We start from the raw sequence: 17,673 nt of genomic DNA, 5'->3' as shown, positions 1-17,673 counted from the left end.
GCGGAGTGGTGGGAGGAGGAGGGACGCGGCACGCCTCTCCCACAGAGCCCGGAGAGCTGAGGTCGCGCCACCCGCCAAACTACCACCAGTCATCACCGCGCGCGCGGGTCCACGCAAATGACGCGCTCGTTGGACTCGCTTCAGTACGCAGGATCCCCTCCAGGCTCCACTCCCCCCCACTCCAACATAAACGCGTTGACACCAGCCAACCGTGCGCACGTCTCTCTCTCTCTCTCGCTCGCTCGCTCGCTTTCTTGCTCTCTCTCTCTCTCTCTGTTTCTGTTTTTTCCCCCTCACTCACTCATAAACACATGTCCACGCGGAGAAATGAACTCGACACACTGAATGACAAGGTGCGCACAAACGAGGAGCAGCACAATGAATGCAAGTGCAGCATTAAATCATGATGACAAACTTTTGAATGATTTACATTCTATTTAATTGTTAATGTTCCGTGTTTCTATCAAGTGCAATTTTAGAGGGCTAATTTTCATGATTAAAACACTTGCACGCTCCTCATCATATTCATATTCTGCACAAAACGAATGAAAGGCAGCAGTAGTCTGTAACTGTCGTCCAAATGATAAAACTGCATTAAAACCTGCGTCAATTTGGCCCAACTTTTGTGCAAAACAATTCTTTGTACAAAACCTAAAAAGAAGCCAACAAATTGGGTTGGGCTTATGCTATTGTAGCATGCAAGTGTACCTAAGTCCAATGAGAAATTGCTATTGATAGCGGCTGTCAGGGTGGCCTAAAGCAGATGGATGGAAGCAACACAATGGCTTCTTGCTCGTAATGATCAGGCGCTGTCGTTGCTCTCCGAGGTGCTGAACAGCGGCCCGACCTCGCTTGTCAACGTTGGCACACACAAACAAAGACACGGGCTAAGATTAGTCACTGTGCATAAACAGAGCCAGCACGCGCAGCTAATCAGCATTTTCTATTTTCCTCCAAACAAAATCAACATGAAGAAGCGTGTGCGCCTTTGTCAGCGCGTCGTTTCAAGCTTCATCAAAAGCGGATGACATTGTGTGGGGTGGGTGAGCGAGCAACGCGTATGCGAGCAGAGGGCAGGCCCAGTGAGATGCGAATGGGGCCGCTCGCTGGCTCTGTAATTAATCCAAATGGAATTCACACCCGTCTTTTGTGCGGGGCTCATTTTCATTGAGACGCATTCAAAACCTGGAGAGAGAAAGAAAGAATGAAAGCACAAGCTGAGCTGATCCAAATATGGTAACGCACTCAACATGAAGAAAATCCTCTTAAAGGGATACCACTGATCTACCAAAAACCTATTGACCTCTTTTGCTGTGCTTGCAAAAAAAAAAAAAATCTCACAGAGCAGTGCTGCTAAATTTCCTAGTAGAGTTGCTGAAGAATGAAAGCAGAATTTGATAGTTATGGTATTTTTTTAATTGTATTTTCATTATTTTTGTTATCTTATCACGGAGCTTTATTTTGAACTTTGGTTCAAATTTGCTGGGCCATTGACTTTTATTTTGACACCGCCTTTGGTCACCTGGTCAGTCACCTGATCAGTCACCTGATCAGGTGAGAGACCAGGTGAAGATGGCTGCTCCCACATGGCAGTCTGCCTCAATCAGTCCCAGTTAGCCAAGAAGATAGTAGTGATACCAATTTTTGACCTCTTCAAGCTGACAATTTGGATTGGATGTACCCGTGTTGGACATTCTTCCTCCATCTCCAACAAGGTATGAGCAACACCTGTACACAGCTTTTTAAGAGAACAACAATACAACATCCAACCCTGGAAATAATTGAATTCAAAGCAACACAATTGCTTTTGAGTTCACCTCCGCAGCAACCAAAACACTGACTATTGCTGTCACCCCCCAAAAGTGAAACGTACTTTGAGTTGAAGATGTTACATAACTTCCGTTTTGGCTTGTGCGGGAGTAAGTCGACTTAGAGACTTTGTATGGCGTGCTCCCGCTGGCAAGATGAATGATGTTACATATCGGGATTACGTGGAGTAGGCTTCCACGATATATATATGTGTGTGTGTGTGTGTACGTGTATGCTTTGAAAGCAAGGCTACTTATGTCCAGATAAAAAGCTTAGAAGACCCTGGAAGGAAAGCTTTTTTTCTTTTTTTTTTCTTTTTTTTTTCTTTTTTTTTCCAGCAAAACAACCCTAGCTGGCCACTGGTCATCTTTCCCACTTTATTGAGGTCAGGCTCGGTTCAAACATGGCAGCTTACAACGTCTGGACCTGTGTTGCAGCTCAGGGCTCTGAATCCACACGGCGAGTAAATTCCGTTTTCACTGAAAGGATTGATGGTCGTCTGGGGACATTTGGACGGCAAGGGAGGAGAGGCCATCTGACGAGATGGAATGCACAGGGGACCAGAGAGCCAGAGGATTCCCATCCAGCCTCTTTTAGGCAGTAAATTCCCACGCTCTCCACCGCCGCCGACTGGTTATTTACTTCTTCCACAAATCCCCGGGCCCGCTGCGACTTGATTTATGCGCTATGGCGAGCATTAGGGCACGCTTGTTAGCATTGGTGTGCACATGAGCTACACCTGCACAATGGAATGAGATCCAAGATGAGAAATGCAGCTAAAGACGGAAACCTTATGTCGGCACTTTATCACGACTTGGCCTTTTTAACTTCATGAGGATTACATTAGATACAAAAGCAGACAAACAATGCAATATTCATAATATACAATATTTATCATGAACTAAAAAGTGTGAATATGAGGAAACTCTCTTGATTATGATCCAACAACTTGAATCATCTCACAAGTTGTACTGTGATTGTTTAAAAATGGAGTAGAGTTCAGAGTAGCACATCCCGACATGTAGTTCATGCGTCCGGAGCGAGTTGGCGTTGGCTTTGTTGTGTTTGCAAACATCTTTATATTGATTTTCAGCTGAGTTCTTTATTATGGTTGCATTTGGTTCGTTTATTTAGCTTATCTTGTCGAATATAAATAAGTTCGATGACCCTTTTAAGGCTCTTGCCTTCAGTCCGTATTGTCTATAAAAGCGACAAGTCTCAGCCCGCTCTTTGAGTAACGAAGGACAAGGATTTATTGGCCGCGTCGAGTGTGGCTGTGGCAGACTGGACAATCAATAAAACTGAGAGAGAATGCCATTGATTGGGCGCTCATACATGGCTGCCAGAGCCAAATCATTACACGCTCCCACTATGGGCTGCCGCGAGGCAAGGCCAAGGCCAAGGTCGCACAAAGCATTTTTACGCGGCCGAGGTTAAACGGGAGCCGTTAGCGCTGATTAGTCTGGAAGCCGTTGGGCTGCTAAAGTGGCCAGATAGCACATGTGAGGCAAGTTTGACCTTTTAGCACTCAAGTGTTTTTAAAGGCAACTCATCTTTGGACATTCCAGCTCCATTCATGTCTATCACATATGTGATTTCCAACCGCTTAATGTGCCATGAGAGATCATCCAGGCAAACTTAATTGCTCTGAGAATGGTTTATTTTCTACAAATCCTTACCCTGACAGCATCATGGTCCAAGGTGAACATTGTGCTTCTTGTCCGTAATGAAAAGACTTAATATGATTTGAAAAAAAATGATTTTATAGAACTACTCACAAGTTGACAGTTGTCAATCAACTTTGGGAGGTCCCACTGTCATCAATATGATTGAAATTGACGCTCGCAGTGTAATATTCACATGCAGGGAAGGACTGTTTCGCTGCCTTGCAGCCTTATTTCCTTCTCCGCAGATAATGAATGCCTCTGGTGAGCGTGAGACACGACTTGGAAGCGTACGCCTTTCAAAGGAGCAGATGGGCTGACCCCCGTTGCCTGCCAAATCGCAGCACGGCGAGGTGGCAGGCACAAGCCGTCGTACGAGAAGGAGGGCTCGCTTAAAAAAAAAAAAAAAAAAAAAAAAAAAAAAGTTGCTGTTGCTGCAATAATAAACAGCGCACATACGTTTGGTCAAGCTTGGTCTTTTCAGCTTGCACTCAAAATATTGGGAGAAATGATAAGTTAAGTTATAAGGCAAATTGCACAATTGTGTCATCATTTTTGTCCAGAATCTAATGAGATCCAAAACAGGTGGTAATTAGGAAAATGTACTTATTGGGGGGGTCAAATTAGCCATTGTTTTCCCTAACATCCTGCAAAATTAACAGTTGAACACATTTCACACTCGGCTGTGTGTGACAGTCGCACTCGCGCATACACACGTGGCAACATATGCAAAGCAGCATCCTATCCTACTTTTTGGACTTTCATTTGGCACCAAAGGAAAGGAAAATCCAGGCGGACTGTTCACCCACTTGCTTTCATGTAGACACACTTTCTCACACGCACACAACAACACGACCGCTAATGAGGTGTGTTTGTGTAGCAGCGTGTAATCAAAGGAAAGTCTTGTAACTTAGTTTCTTCCCAAATGAGGGACCTCATAAAGGTACACTTGCTGCACTGTATCCAAGACTGTGCACCCCAACATTGAAATATTTACTAATGTGGAGGCGTGGGCAGGCCATTCGGGTCAGTGGAGATGATGGCAAAAGAACCCAGAGACGATAAACAAGCAGGCGGGCAGTGCCGATGAGAGATTTAATTGGCATAATGAGGATTTCCGCTCTCAACGGCGGCGATGCCAAAGAGGAAGAAGCGTTTATCCGGATATGGGAATTCCCTAAAGGGGTACAAAATCAGGACACGCCGTGTTTTGTGCGTTTTTGTCTCGTCAAGCTGTATGATGCAAAACTCAGGGAGCGCTTGAGCTTTTCATCTTTAATGTCATCCAAATTCTCAATCATTTCACATACAGAATTGATGATTGATGTTGTTAGGCTCACAAACAGGAGAGACATTTGACAGCGATTATGTGTGGACCCCGCCTAAGCGAGTGGGAATTAAGTTCAAGACAAAGTAGCGGCCGGCTAAAGAAACAAATCAACAAATGACCCATGTGTTGGTTCTAAGAGACGCAACACTTGTACATCAGTGCGGCGGCTATCAAAATATAAACTCCTTGACTACGCTGCGACGCCTCGTGGATAAGCCTCCATACCCACTGAACAATCGGGCAGGAATCACGGCAACCAGAAGGCTTTCCGGACGTCACAAAGAAAAAGTCACTTTTGGCCTGGAGGCCTGCGTTTTTATCCATCCGACAACATGCTCGTCAAGAAAGACTCATTAGGCGACAACTTTGAGCTTTCCGACATCTGCTCTTGTTGTTGTTGTTGGCACGGCACGCTGACTCAGTCCCAGCGAGGATTCATTTGCTCCAGCATCTAATGAGCGCTTGGACACCCCACCTCACCTGTACTTGCTCAGTCACTCGTCCCTCCGAGACTCGAAAGGCATCAAAACAAAAGGTGTTGTGGTGGTGAACTGTGTGCAAGGAACAATGGTGTCAAAAAAATCTCATGCAAGTTATTGAACTCTATTTGAAATCCGGTTCCTGAGAAGAAAGAAGTGCATAAGCGAAAATAGCTGTTTGACTATCACAATGAGTGAACCCAGTCTCTTGTTGCGCTTTTTCCACCTTAGCACAATAAGGTATTCGAGATTCTCTCAACAAGAAACTTTTTGCTTATTGTTGGCAGTCATTCATGTAGTTCACAGCACTTCAGTGAAGAATGAAAAGATACAGAAATGAGATTTGTTGAAAGAGCTGATGGTTGATCACTGCTTGCAAAGAAGTTGCAGAATGTGTCCACAGGGGGGCAGCAGAGAGATTTAACTGCCCTCCCTCCGCCTGACTTGATCCTTTTTTTGTTGTTGTTGAAACCATCTTGTTTCAATTGGTAGCCCACAGATCAGCAACCCTGCTGGAACCAAACATGTACAGCACGCTTAATTGAAAATGACATCAAAAGTTCAGGGATCCATTTTTTTTTTGTGGTTGAACTTTTTCCAGATTGCACGTGTTAGAATCGAGGCAATCACGTGTCACACTCAATGCACAAGGGACCACTTTGTTATCTTCTGACATTTGGCCTGAAATAGGCTGTTAAAGTCCATTTTACCATATCAATTTTATCGATTTTTTTTTTTTTAATTCACCTGCACACTTTAATGCGGCCCGGCACATTAGCCGGATTCAAAATTATATTTTAAGAATAACATTTTTTTTTTTAGTCATTTATCTGATGTTCGTCACTGTAGTTTGCATTGATATTAAATGAGATTGCATGAGCCTGAGAGCTGTTTTATATATTTTGACCTTCTCTCTCCTTAGCTAAATGTTTAGCAAATAGGAACATTTCTTCGTCCTAAAAAATCCCAACATGAGCTTGTGTGTAATATATACGGGGCACTTTGTGGGTTTGTGGCTTTATTGTATAAGGAAAAGACACTTTGTTGGCCCCCACATTTGCAGCATTTAATGCTTTTTTTTTCCCCCCCATTGCATCCAAGTTTGTGACCGCAACACAATGGCAAGGAGTTCATGTTGTGTGCATCAACCATATTGGTTTCAAGTGAGCAGCATTTTTCTTTAAAAGCTAAAAACGCTTAGGGGACATTTTTCACAACCAGGACGTGCATATCTCCTATGTCGTGCGGGGGCCAATATCAGCTAATTAACATTTCTACAAATGAGCTAATGAATAATGGAAAGAGTCATAAAAGTGCTGGAATAATAAGAATAAAAATCCCCCCAGGAAGGTTGTGCCACTGCTTTTTGTCTGCCTAAAAAAATCCATTAATGTGTACAGTGCATCAGATAAAGTACAGATCATCTCATTTTATATCTTTAAATATGTCGTGTTATAGACTTTATGACATCAACATTGACTTGAATGTTTCTCAGAATATTTTTGGGAGAATGAGACAAAAAAGACCGTGCTCTGCAAGTTTGGGGGGGACACACACACACACACACACACACACACACACACACACACACACACACACACACACACACACACACACACACACACACACACACTCTGTAGAAGCCTTTTGGACGTTAAAATGTTGCCATTTTGGAGTCTAATTACTCAATGGGAAATTGGATCCAACGCAGACGTGATGTCCTACACAACACGGTCATTGTCCTGATGCAATGAGGAGGTTTCCCCCTAAAAAAGGCTATCTTGCCTGGGGCTAGCAAGCGGGGGAGGAGTTCAAAGGCCACACGCTTTGGATGACGTCTGAGCACATCAGGTCACTCTGTTGAATTCGGAGAACTATGAAAGCGACATCCAAGGCGCTCTTCAATAATTCATCCGCTCTTCCTTCTCACTTTGGCACCACCGATCAGTCTGTCTGTTTTGTAAAGCGAGAGTCTGAAATGGTGGAAATCCACATCTGGCCCTGATCATCTCCACCTACAACTTTTAAGCACCAGTCGACGAAGGAACTCACTCGGCGGGATGCTCACAATCTTGACAAAGCTCAGTTTATGGAACTCCTGTCATGTTGACAGTGAGTTGTGTACTTTATTTAATAAGGTTAATCGTACTAGTTGTGGACCTTGATCATAAACCTAAGGAAGCTTCCACTTCTCTTGATGTATAAGCGTCCTGTGACTGGATAAACACACGTTGATGTCTTCATCAAGTGAAATGGTAGTGAAATGAAGGGAGGAGCAATGAAAAGGAAAGAAGGAAAGAAGATGGACAGAGGACAAGCAAAGAAAGCAGAGGACCCAAATTAATGGAGGATTTCAAAGGGAGGAAAGAAAATAAAAGCAATGAAACCGAGGAGTAATACAGGGAAAGAAAACTGAAAAAAAAACAATGAAAAATGTTCCAAATCTTCTGATAGCAACCAGGCTTTCAAAAGTAATTATTGTCTGATTTCTCATGTCTTTTGTGATGAATCAAAATCAGATATTTGCATCTTTTAATCCACTTTGATGCAAATAACATTGTATCCGATGATTCCATTCATCAATCGATCGTATTCCATAGACCCGATAGAAAGACTAGTTATTTTAGTGCGGTTTACTGTATTTCCACTTGTAAATCTTGTGCCTTGGCTCATTAAAGTTTCCGGCTTGGAGGAGTCTTACAAAGCTCACGCCCTCTAGCGTCGCAAGCACCTAATTCAAAGCAGCGGCAGGGGCGCTAATCCCGCTGCGTAACGCGGTAAACAGATTTGGCATCCATATGCTCCCATTTGGCTCCAGATGTGCGAGGGCGCTGACATCAGTGCGAACACAAGCGGCGCATTTATTTCGCCGCTGCCAACGTCTTGCTGTTGAGGAATAAATCACAGACTCCACGCTGACCTTGGAGTGACCTTGGAGCCAAGCGTCGATGGGGAAAGGACTCTGATCGTACACATGCGCTATTCCGCACGGCGTGAAACCAAATCCCATAAACGCTCTTAATCATGAAGGAAACGTTCAAAGGAGCATTTTCTATTTTTTTCCAATGGTAAATGTTTGGAAGTCGAAATATTTGCCATAAATTCACCAGCGCTGCCTCCAATTATACATCCAATCTGTAAAGTTGGAATGCAAAATTCGGTCCGCAGGTTGAACGACACACACACAAGGTGAGACATCTGCTCACCATCATCTCCAGCGAGGAATTCTTTTGGGAATTACTGTACTTTTTCTCGTTTTACGTGCAACTTCGTAAAAAGTGCACATGTTTGAGTCGGAGGGTGGGAAAAAGGAAAAATAAGAAGAATCATCCGAGCTTTGAAAATTTCAGCGTGATTGGGAGGTCATTTTGAAACAAGTCATCCATCGTCCAAGATGACTTCAATCAACGATGGTTCTGATTGGTTATTGTTGCTGATTTTGCACAACAGTGGGCCTCCTCGGCGTTTATTTACTCTGTGGCGTGTGAAATGCACCCAATGCTCCTCTTAGAACTTTATAGAGCAATTAAGGAGCGCAAATGTTTACGAGGCACTTTAATAATGCGGCCGGGACGGAAATATTTCACGTCTCCCATGGTTTTTAAAGTATTGTCTTGAAATTATTTCCCAGTACTGCAGTTTTGAGTCGTCCCAGCCAGGTAGGGCCGGGCCATCAAAAAAAAAATGGCAGGCACTAGGACCTCACATCACACGCAACAGAGAGTCTTGCTGTTCTATCTGAACAAGTTTCCAACAAGTGCAGTTATCTGGGAGCAACGTTTGGGACAAATGACAAAGAATGCGCTGGTCTCCTCCCGGGCATCCTGCAAACGCAAACTGGAATATATTTCAATAATCCTCTGGAGGAGCAACTTTTGCAGAGGTAGACTAACTTTTTTTCAATTTCAACTAGTCGGAAAATTGCAATGCAACATAAGTCACTTTTTAGAGAAGAGCCCTTTGTCAACTTTGCACACTGGTTATGTTTCCTGCCTCTGTGTTTGCTGAGGGTATTTCAATGATTACTGTACTACTGAGACATTTTCTGAGGGCTCAGCTTCAGAGGGGAACCCTCCATCCCCTGCGAGAGAGACACAGAGAGAGAGAGAGAGAGAGAGAGAGAGTGTTGAAGCGCAGCCGCCCGCGGGGCTCATCAGGTTACACCGTGGCCACTAGCGGAGCTGCACTCTTCTGTAGAGGTGCACAAAAAAAAAAAAAAAAATCCTGCAGAGTTCTTGGGTTTGTGTGGTATGTTGGCATGGAAACAAGGAGGTAGCTGCAGGGCAATTTCCTCAAATTATGCATCAGAGCCCAGCAAATGAATGATTGCATTCTTGTCATAATAGCAGGTGATTATATACCTCCAGACTTGCTACTATTTGGATGAATGATTTGATTTGCTCTTAGGCTTTTCCTCCAAATTCATTCCTCAGCCTTTTTATTTGGTCCTCATGACAACCTGTACAGTGTGTTTCATAGTTTGCATGCATACATCATCTTCCTAAGGGCGCAATAAAGCATGGAGTCCTTCCTGCAGATGGTAGTCAGGTTCAGGAAGACCATTTTTCAAGTTTTGTCAGAAAGCAACACCGAGGTCTGGGCGGGACATGAGGATTTTGCTCACACGAGAAAATGTACCAGAAGAGCAAATTCTTTGGTTTTGGTCTATCAACAAAGTGTGATGCAGGAGTTGAAGTGTGTCAAGCAAACGTTCAGCTTGGCGGTGGGTGACACCGTGTCGCCCTCAATTTGTTCCTCTGCGGCGGAAACCATCGAGCGGCCGTGAAACTGTAGTCAGTTGAGGCTTCAAGTGGCTTTGGCAGATTTCCTCTCTTGCCTGCACAGCTGTGGAGGAAGGGATGCTTGAAGTTGTTCGGGCACCGATTGACTTGTCAAATAACGGGCTTTTGAAGCTATATCGAAAACACTGCAGCAAGCCAATATTGAGTTGAAAGCGTGAGCATTGGAATAGTTTTGTGATGTTTACGGTTATTGTTCCCCTCCCTGCCTCCCTCCCTCCCAAAGACAGCTGGGATAAGATGCAAGCGCTCCCCTGGACGAGGCAAATAGCAATTGTCGGCCCACGACCACACTCAGAAAGGCCCCTTAATTAATTTTCAAATTTTCAAATGTGAGTAGGAAGAACTCTAAAGATCTAAAAACCATATTTAGGTGACTCATTTTTTTTTTAGGTGTTTGCTGTACTGTATTTGGTTTTTTTTTGGGGGGGGGGGGGTACTGTTGCTTGGGAACGTGACGGCTTCGCTTCTTCTGGAACGAATTAGCGTCGTGATTTTTCTGTCTTTCCAGAAAATTCTGCTTCAAATATGACACAACCAAAGCGTAATGGACAACTGATTGTTTACAATGATCCCTGATGAGCAACGGATAATGTGAATTCTTGCCCAGACAGACAAAGTAACAAAATTCCAAAGTCCATCCGTCACTTTCTTGATCCTCCACACATTGTGGAACATGCCTACAGGTAAACTCGCCGGTTGGGAGGATGCTTCTGATTTCCCCCCCTCTAAAAAAAAAAGGCAAAGTGACAGGGGCCTTTACTCATCGGACATGTGTGAGCTCACTGTTTACACAAAGGGATTCTTGCTAATGCTTTTAAGACCAATGCTGGCTGGAGGCAGTTGGAGTTGAAAGATGTTTGCATAACCGCAGCTGGTCCTACTGGATTTTTTGGGGCTCGGCACTTAGTGTCATTTGAGGGCATTGAGACCACAAACTCAGCTGCAAAGGGCAAAGTCTACCTTTCTAAATCGTACCAACATTTCCCATTTTAACACATAATCCTGGATTATTGGAATGACATTGAAATGAAATTGTATGGCACTTTAGAATGCACCATGTAGATGATAGAATGACATCTTTTGAATTTGATTTTCAACAATTATTGTTCAGTCAAATGATTTTGCTTCCCTGGCCCTAGAAATGAACAATTACAAGAGTCGGGCCCTCCTCCGCTGGCATCCAAGCTGATTGGTGTGTTTTAACGACGACGGCAAGCATTGAAGCTTTCCACGCAGGCATGTCCCGTCATCACTCGTAGCCTCTGGCGTTCTCTGCGCGACGACGTGAGAGGAACGCACACGACTGCAAGTTGCAAACTTCTCGCTCCGCTCCGGGAATCTTTTGGACTGGATTTCACCACCCCCCCACATACGGTTGTACATTTTTTTGGCTCTTAATGAATCCAAATCAAATACAAGTGAAGAGAGAGTGCAACTACATTAAGGAGGAGCTGCTGAGATATGCAGAGAGACCACACACTCAAACCTGTGACTCACTACTCAAAGCCATGTTGATGTCTGGCTTATCGTTTAGGATTTTAAGATAAGAACCGATCGACTCAGATGAATAACAGCTTCACTTGATTTATTTTGTCAAATTTATTTTGAGAGCACTCACATGGGCGTCGCCGTAGATTTTTATAGTGGGGTGGCCACGCACGCTTCCGTCATTCTGTCCAAAGTCTCATGAAGTACAATTCCTGCATATGCATAACCTTCATACTCAATAATCAAGCAGGCACAAAGTAAACAGAAACATTTTGCTGAACTTAGTAATGCCGTTTTTTTTTTTTTTTGCGGTGGCTTTTTTTTTTTTTTTTTTCTTGCATTTCCTTGTCAACCTCTATCTGATGAATGGATTTGTGAGCTAATAGCCAATCAGATGAGAGGATGGGTCATTAGGGTCAACTATTGTTTCCTCGTAGTCCCTCAAGACAAAGTGATTTTGACAAAGCGCCACATCTTTTGAAATGCCAAAGTACATGTACCTTGAGAGAGGAACTAGTAAAAAACGCATGGCTCTCTTTTTACAACAATACCCCCCCCCAAACGCACACACTTGCTTGCAGCGCGTCAAAAGAACTAAAACACAACTTGCAAGCGCAAACTCTTCACCCTGGCAATCCTCACAAATCCAACTGGGAGACACGAAACAAAGAATTGCTCGACACTTGTTCTCCCGCAGACTGCCACATTTTGTGATTTATTGTGTTTGCAGCACGCCGGCCTGCACGCAGCTACGGACCCGCACGCTGCAACCACGGCCCAGGGTCAACACAATGACGTAAAAATTAATTCCTTACGACAGGGTTGGATGAAATTACAACTCCTGGAAGCAAGCGTTAATATTTTTTCTGGCAACGGAAGTCATCGTGCCTTCCAGTGACTGAAGCGTCCGCTGCAATCAGGGAAGCTTTGGATGGGATAGCTTTGAATTCCTAAGCATGCTGATGTGCAGTTCAGCTCAGGTGACAACCCAGAAAACCTTCCATTGATGGGAAAAATATTGAGTCGTTGTCCTTTTAAGTTGTGGAATGTTGTGTTGCGTTTAGTGACCAAGTCAAACTGTGCCTCACGACACTCATTATATACTTGATGTCAAGCCGTATTAAAAAAAGCTGTTGTGGCCTTATGGAACATTCCTTGGAGAGCTGGTTTTACTTATCCCTGACAGCATGCATTTCCATAGACATGTGCGCACGCGTGTGTTGAACAGGAAGCGCTGAGAACTTTGCAGATTGTAAATCACACCGGTCACAATCGCAGTTGTGCAGTGAGTGTATTGTGTTACACGGCGGAGGAAAAAAAAAAAAAATCTCTGCCATGCTCATCCAGATGTTACCTTCAGATCTTGTGCACATCACAGCTGTCACTGAATCTGGATGGAAAGTTAAGAGTGCTGCAAAGGACAAGATGGAAATTGGTTGGTTGGTTGGTTGGTTGGTTGGTTGGTTGGTTGGTTGGTTGGTTGGTTGGTTGGTTGGTTGGTTGGTTGGTTGGTTGGTTGGTTGGTTGGTTGGTTGGTCGGTTGCATTAAGTGATACTCGACAGTGCAAATTTATTCAGCAGACTCGTGGTCCAATAATGGACATAAAATTCAGAGCATAATCATTAAAATATTTTATATTTATTCTATGTAATATTTATATTATTATTATTATTATTATTATATTATTTATGTATTTTTTGTTATATTTAGATGTATTCAGCAGACTCATGCTCCAATAATAGATATAAAATCCAGAGCAATGATGACATGTCCCAGGTACTTGGTTTTGCAGGCGGGAAAAACCATTTGCCCTGACTTTGTCCCCTTTTGCTCTGCAGATGATGACATGACTGATTTTGCCTTGAACACACATGACCTCCTGGATTGGATGTTTTCATGCTTTCTAATTAAGAAAACAACAACACCAAAGCTGACATCACTCACTCGCACACTGCTGAGCTGCTGTGATAATAATCATGTTCGTGTTTTTGCATTCTGAATGTGCATGCATTGATGGAGTTTTTTTTTTTTTTTTTTACAATAGTCGGTCCAAATGTACTGAAAAGCAAAACTGACAATCAAACGTAGTGACCATTGTCAAAAAGAAGAAAAAAGACAAAACATTTGCTCTTGCAACATTTTATTTTGTTGTTGTCTCTCTTCCATCTCCGCAGACGATTTGACGTGAATTAAACGATTCACATCCATCACGGAAGATTGGAGTGGTTGAAGTTATTGAATGCTCTCTCCATCACACAAACTGTTTTGGGTGACTGAAGTTGTCACTCACGGCCTTCAAACTCAACAGTGGTGCACGGCCCAGTCTCATGAATTCTTGTAATCCGCCGAGTTGAGAAGCAACTGCTGACTGGACCTTTTTGCGTCTTTTTACAAAACCACTAAGACGTTTTCTCATCAGACGTCTGTTTTGGATGAATGGCCTTCCACCATCACCGAGGAGGCCAACACAAGTAGAGGACACAAGATTTACATATCACTAAATTCCTCACAAACTATAATTTACTGGGAAATTAACTTGAAGAGCACACAATAAAGGTTTCCTCAGCTGTCACTTGCGAGGCACATTTGGGTTGAATAAAAGTGTCTTTTGCAAAACAAAACAAAAAAAGTGCACACTTAACACATCACAGCATTACGTAGCTTATAAAATACTAGCTAGCATGAATAAAAAGTTCATCAGGGCATCATTAGACACAAACTTCATTCGCCTTACCAACTTACTGTACAAATAATGACGTACATGAACTTGATTGAGGGTTTGTTACCACGTACATCCGCTTCACATCAAAAAGTTCTGTGTTTGAACCTCAGCTCAGTGTCAGACAATTGTGCCTGACAAGCAATATGGAATGTACGTACCTTTCGCTTCCCGAAAATGAAGCTGGCATAGGCTCCGTTCTGCAAGCCTAAATTTTGCTGTCGGCCACTGAGTGTATGATATTTCGCTAATAATTGCCGTGATGGTGCCGACTGAGCCGTTGACCAGGTTCAAACCCTCAGGACTGTGCTAAGCGTGACAATAAAGCACAGGACGCTTTATGTGCCACGGTGCATAGTTCACTGTCAGGTAGATTTGCGGCCCGTTTACTCGGGGTAGCGCAACGGCTTACATTGGGCTTGTCGCCGAGGCGAGACGCCGGAAGATCGTGACAAACGACTGTTGTGGTCTGTCGGCGGGCGTCGTGTGACAGGCCAATGAAAACATTCCGCCTGGTCCCACGACAAGATGACACAACTAAAAAAGAAGATGTCTTCTTTATTGTGATGGATCATCACGCGGCAGCGTTTTGTGCCGCGCCAAATCCATCATGTCGCTTTGGCAGGCATGCATGTAAACAGGCACGCATGGCCGCCTGCTTTTCAGCCATGCTTTGAATTCCTACAAAATATATACATATACGATATAAGTTGAGGACATGGAGCAAATATTAGACTAGGTTGTAGCTTCTGGTAGCGTTTGGGCCGGCAGAGAAGCCAACCTGTTTTTGAGGCTTGAGTATGTTTTGCTCCGTGAAATTCCAGTGATGATGCTGGCAATGTGTTTATAGTATATTTATGAGGGCACTAAAAAAAAGTTCTGCCTTATGTCTCAGCGGGCGGGCCAACGAGGCGAGGTGGGCTGGACGGGGGCCACATGGCAGGAGCCCCAAGTGCAGCACGCAGCTTCATTCGCATCCTCTAGGTGCCACGGTGAGGCGCTTCCGTTCCCAAGCGGACTCTGAAAAGGTAAGCGTGACGCATGCCCAAAAAAAGCTTACCTTGTAGACATTAGCATTATTGCAGAGGTTTGTAGTGGCCATTCCAATTCAAGGCGCCGTGGGTCACCTGGAGTCACGTGACGGCCTTTCGTTTCATTGTAAATGTGGACGCAGAGAGTGACCCCCCTTTCGTGGCAGAGGAGTCTGCACGGCTGCTTGCTTCCACACTGCCTGTCAGTCCCCGTAGAAAAGATTACGTACAATCAATCATCAGAAATGACACATTCATGGAAGGTCAACATGGTCATTTAACGCAACATTTGAATGTGAATGAAATTTATGCAGTGTTTTGGTTTAGCCGCGCTACGAAGCATACCTCAGTCACATTCAATTACCGGAGTGTCGCATAATGGTTGGAAAAAGCCTCCTTTCAATATGTATCTGTGGTGACTTCACCATTTCTGCCAGTTTCTTTTATGGGAACTTGGATTGTTCTGTTTGGCCCAGTCAGTCACGGTGGCTCGGATTGTTTGTCTTTGGTCTAACAATGAGGATATTTGACTGAGGGAGAGACCCTCAAACTTGCACAAACTCTTGTGGTGCTGAAGACGGTTTAGGAAAATAACACATCACCCAAAATACCTTACTGCCCCCCGCAGGTGGTGTGCCCATGAGGTCGTCTATGCTGGTCCTGTTGCTTTTCTTCAGTGCCCAGGCCGTGGCTTCCTTTGGGGAGAACTCAGGCACCTCCAGCGCACAACGGCGGGACTCAAACGCCGTCACCGCCGTCACCGCCGTCACTGCTGTCTCTGCCGTCGGCCCTCGAGTGGACAGCAAAGTCTTCAACAGGCGGCGCAGGCTCTCCCCCAGGGTGCTGTTCAGCGCCGGGCCGCCCGACGGTGATCCCACCGGGTCCCATGGCGAGCGCAGGAGCCGGCGGCGAGCTGGTCAGCCCCAGCACCGAGGCGTGTACTCAGTATGCGAGAGCATCAGCGTCTGGGTGGGCAACAAAACAAAGGCCACGGACATTTCTGGCAACGAGGTGACGGTGCTGCCCGATGTCAACATCAACAACGTCAACAAGAAGCAGTACTTCTTCGAGACCACCTGTCACAGCTCCCACGAAGGCAACTCGGGCTGCTTGGGCATCGACGCCCGACACTGGAACTCCCGCTGCACCAACTCGCACACCTTTGTGCGGGCGTTGACGTCTTTTAAGAACCTGGTGGCGTGGAGGCTCATACGCATCAACGTGGCCTGTGTGTGCGTACTCAGCCGCAAGTCGTGGCGACAATGAAAAGAAAAGAAAGGACTTCTGCACAGAGTAAATTATTAGTATTTTGCCAAATTTCAGAGACTGCATGAAATGCGTATAACGGCAGGCCTGGGTCAAAAATGAATTTTGCAAAATTGAGGATGGCTCATTCAAAGAGACATTTTCAAAAATCTTCAGATCACTAACTGGTTTGTTCAATCTTATGCTCGGTGAGTGGAGAGGTACTCCAAAGATCTATTTGTATAACAAGAGTCGCTCATACACGATATGTGCCCTCCGGGATCCGTACGGTAGCAACAATATTTCAGAAAAATAGAAACACACTGCTGGGTGATAAATTGACTTCTCTGTTGAAAAGGAAGGAAAAGAATTGCTCGAGGAAATCTACATACTGGGAGATTGGCATGATGCAAACATTTCAAATGCCATTCGATCTGCCGGCTGTGTATAAAAATGGTTCGGAATAATTTAATGACGCAGAGTGTAGAACAAAACGCAGCCAAAGAGAAGAGACTATCCTCGGAACAGCAGGTTGAAACTTGTCATCCAGGCAGCCAAGCAGACAGCACAGCCCTCCACACAATAACACAACCATACTGCAAGTGTTTTGTTGTTGTTGTTTTTTTACTTGACCCAGGTCTGATATGAGGAAAACATGTTAAATATAGTGTTTATTATTTATTAAACATGTATATTATACATTGTGTGTCGCTATTCAATTGCACTGGCATCAAAGTTGCTTTGGAGAGAAAGGGGGACATATGGCTTCAATTTACTGCAATTTTGACATTTTTCCATTCTTCTGGAGCATCAGAATAGGTTTTCCCATAAATTACAGCTCTGGCTGTGGTAGGTAGTAAATGATTAAACATATTTTTAATATTATTATAGGAGTGATTTCCAACTTGTCCAGTGTCAATTAGATTTTTCATGAGTTTTGAGCGTGTCAAATTTTCTATTGCAGCTAAAACAATATCCATGAGAGATAGTAAAAGCAAAAAAAAAATGCTGCTGTTGGTGTTAGGTCTCCAAAAATCCTTTGGTTTTGTTTGCTACTGCTTTTGTATAGTTAATTCTCTTGCAACACTGACCTCTAGAGTGGAAA

General features: G+C 44.1%; 1 protein-coding gene across 1 annotated transcript; it reads left to right on the top strand.

Annotated features, from left to right (window-relative positions):
- The first annotated feature begins 1,539 nt into the window (after positions 1-1,539).
- ngfb (nerve growth factor b (beta polypeptide)) lies at positions 1,540-17,318 on the top strand. Its single transcript, XM_085924227.1, has 3 exons — positions 1,540-1,715; positions 15,188-15,320; positions 15,952-17,318. The coding sequence occupies exon 3, from the start codon at positions 15,963-15,965 to the stop codon at positions 16,587-16,589; it is 627 nt and encodes a 208-aa protein (XP_085780353.1). The 5' UTR covers positions 1,540-1,715; positions 15,188-15,320; positions 15,952-15,962; the 3' UTR covers positions 16,590-17,318.
- Positions 17,319-17,673: the final 355 nt, after the last annotated feature.

Source organism: Syngnathus leptorhynchus, chromosome 11, assembly GCF_054491065.1.
Source record: "Syngnathus leptorhynchus isolate UIUO chromosome 11, UIUO_Slep, whole genome shotgun sequence".
Taxonomy (NCBI): Eukaryota; Metazoa; Chordata; class Actinopteri; order Syngnathiformes; family Syngnathidae; genus Syngnathus; species Syngnathus leptorhynchus.
The sequence above is the reverse complement of the archived record's forward strand: the minus strand, read 5'-3'. Positions and strand labels throughout refer to the sequence as shown.

Coding starts and splice junctions, on each gene's coding strand:
- ngfb (XM_085924227.1), top strand. CDS start 15,963: ATGAGGTCGTCTATGCTGGTCCTGTTGCTTTTCTTCAGTGCCCAGGCC.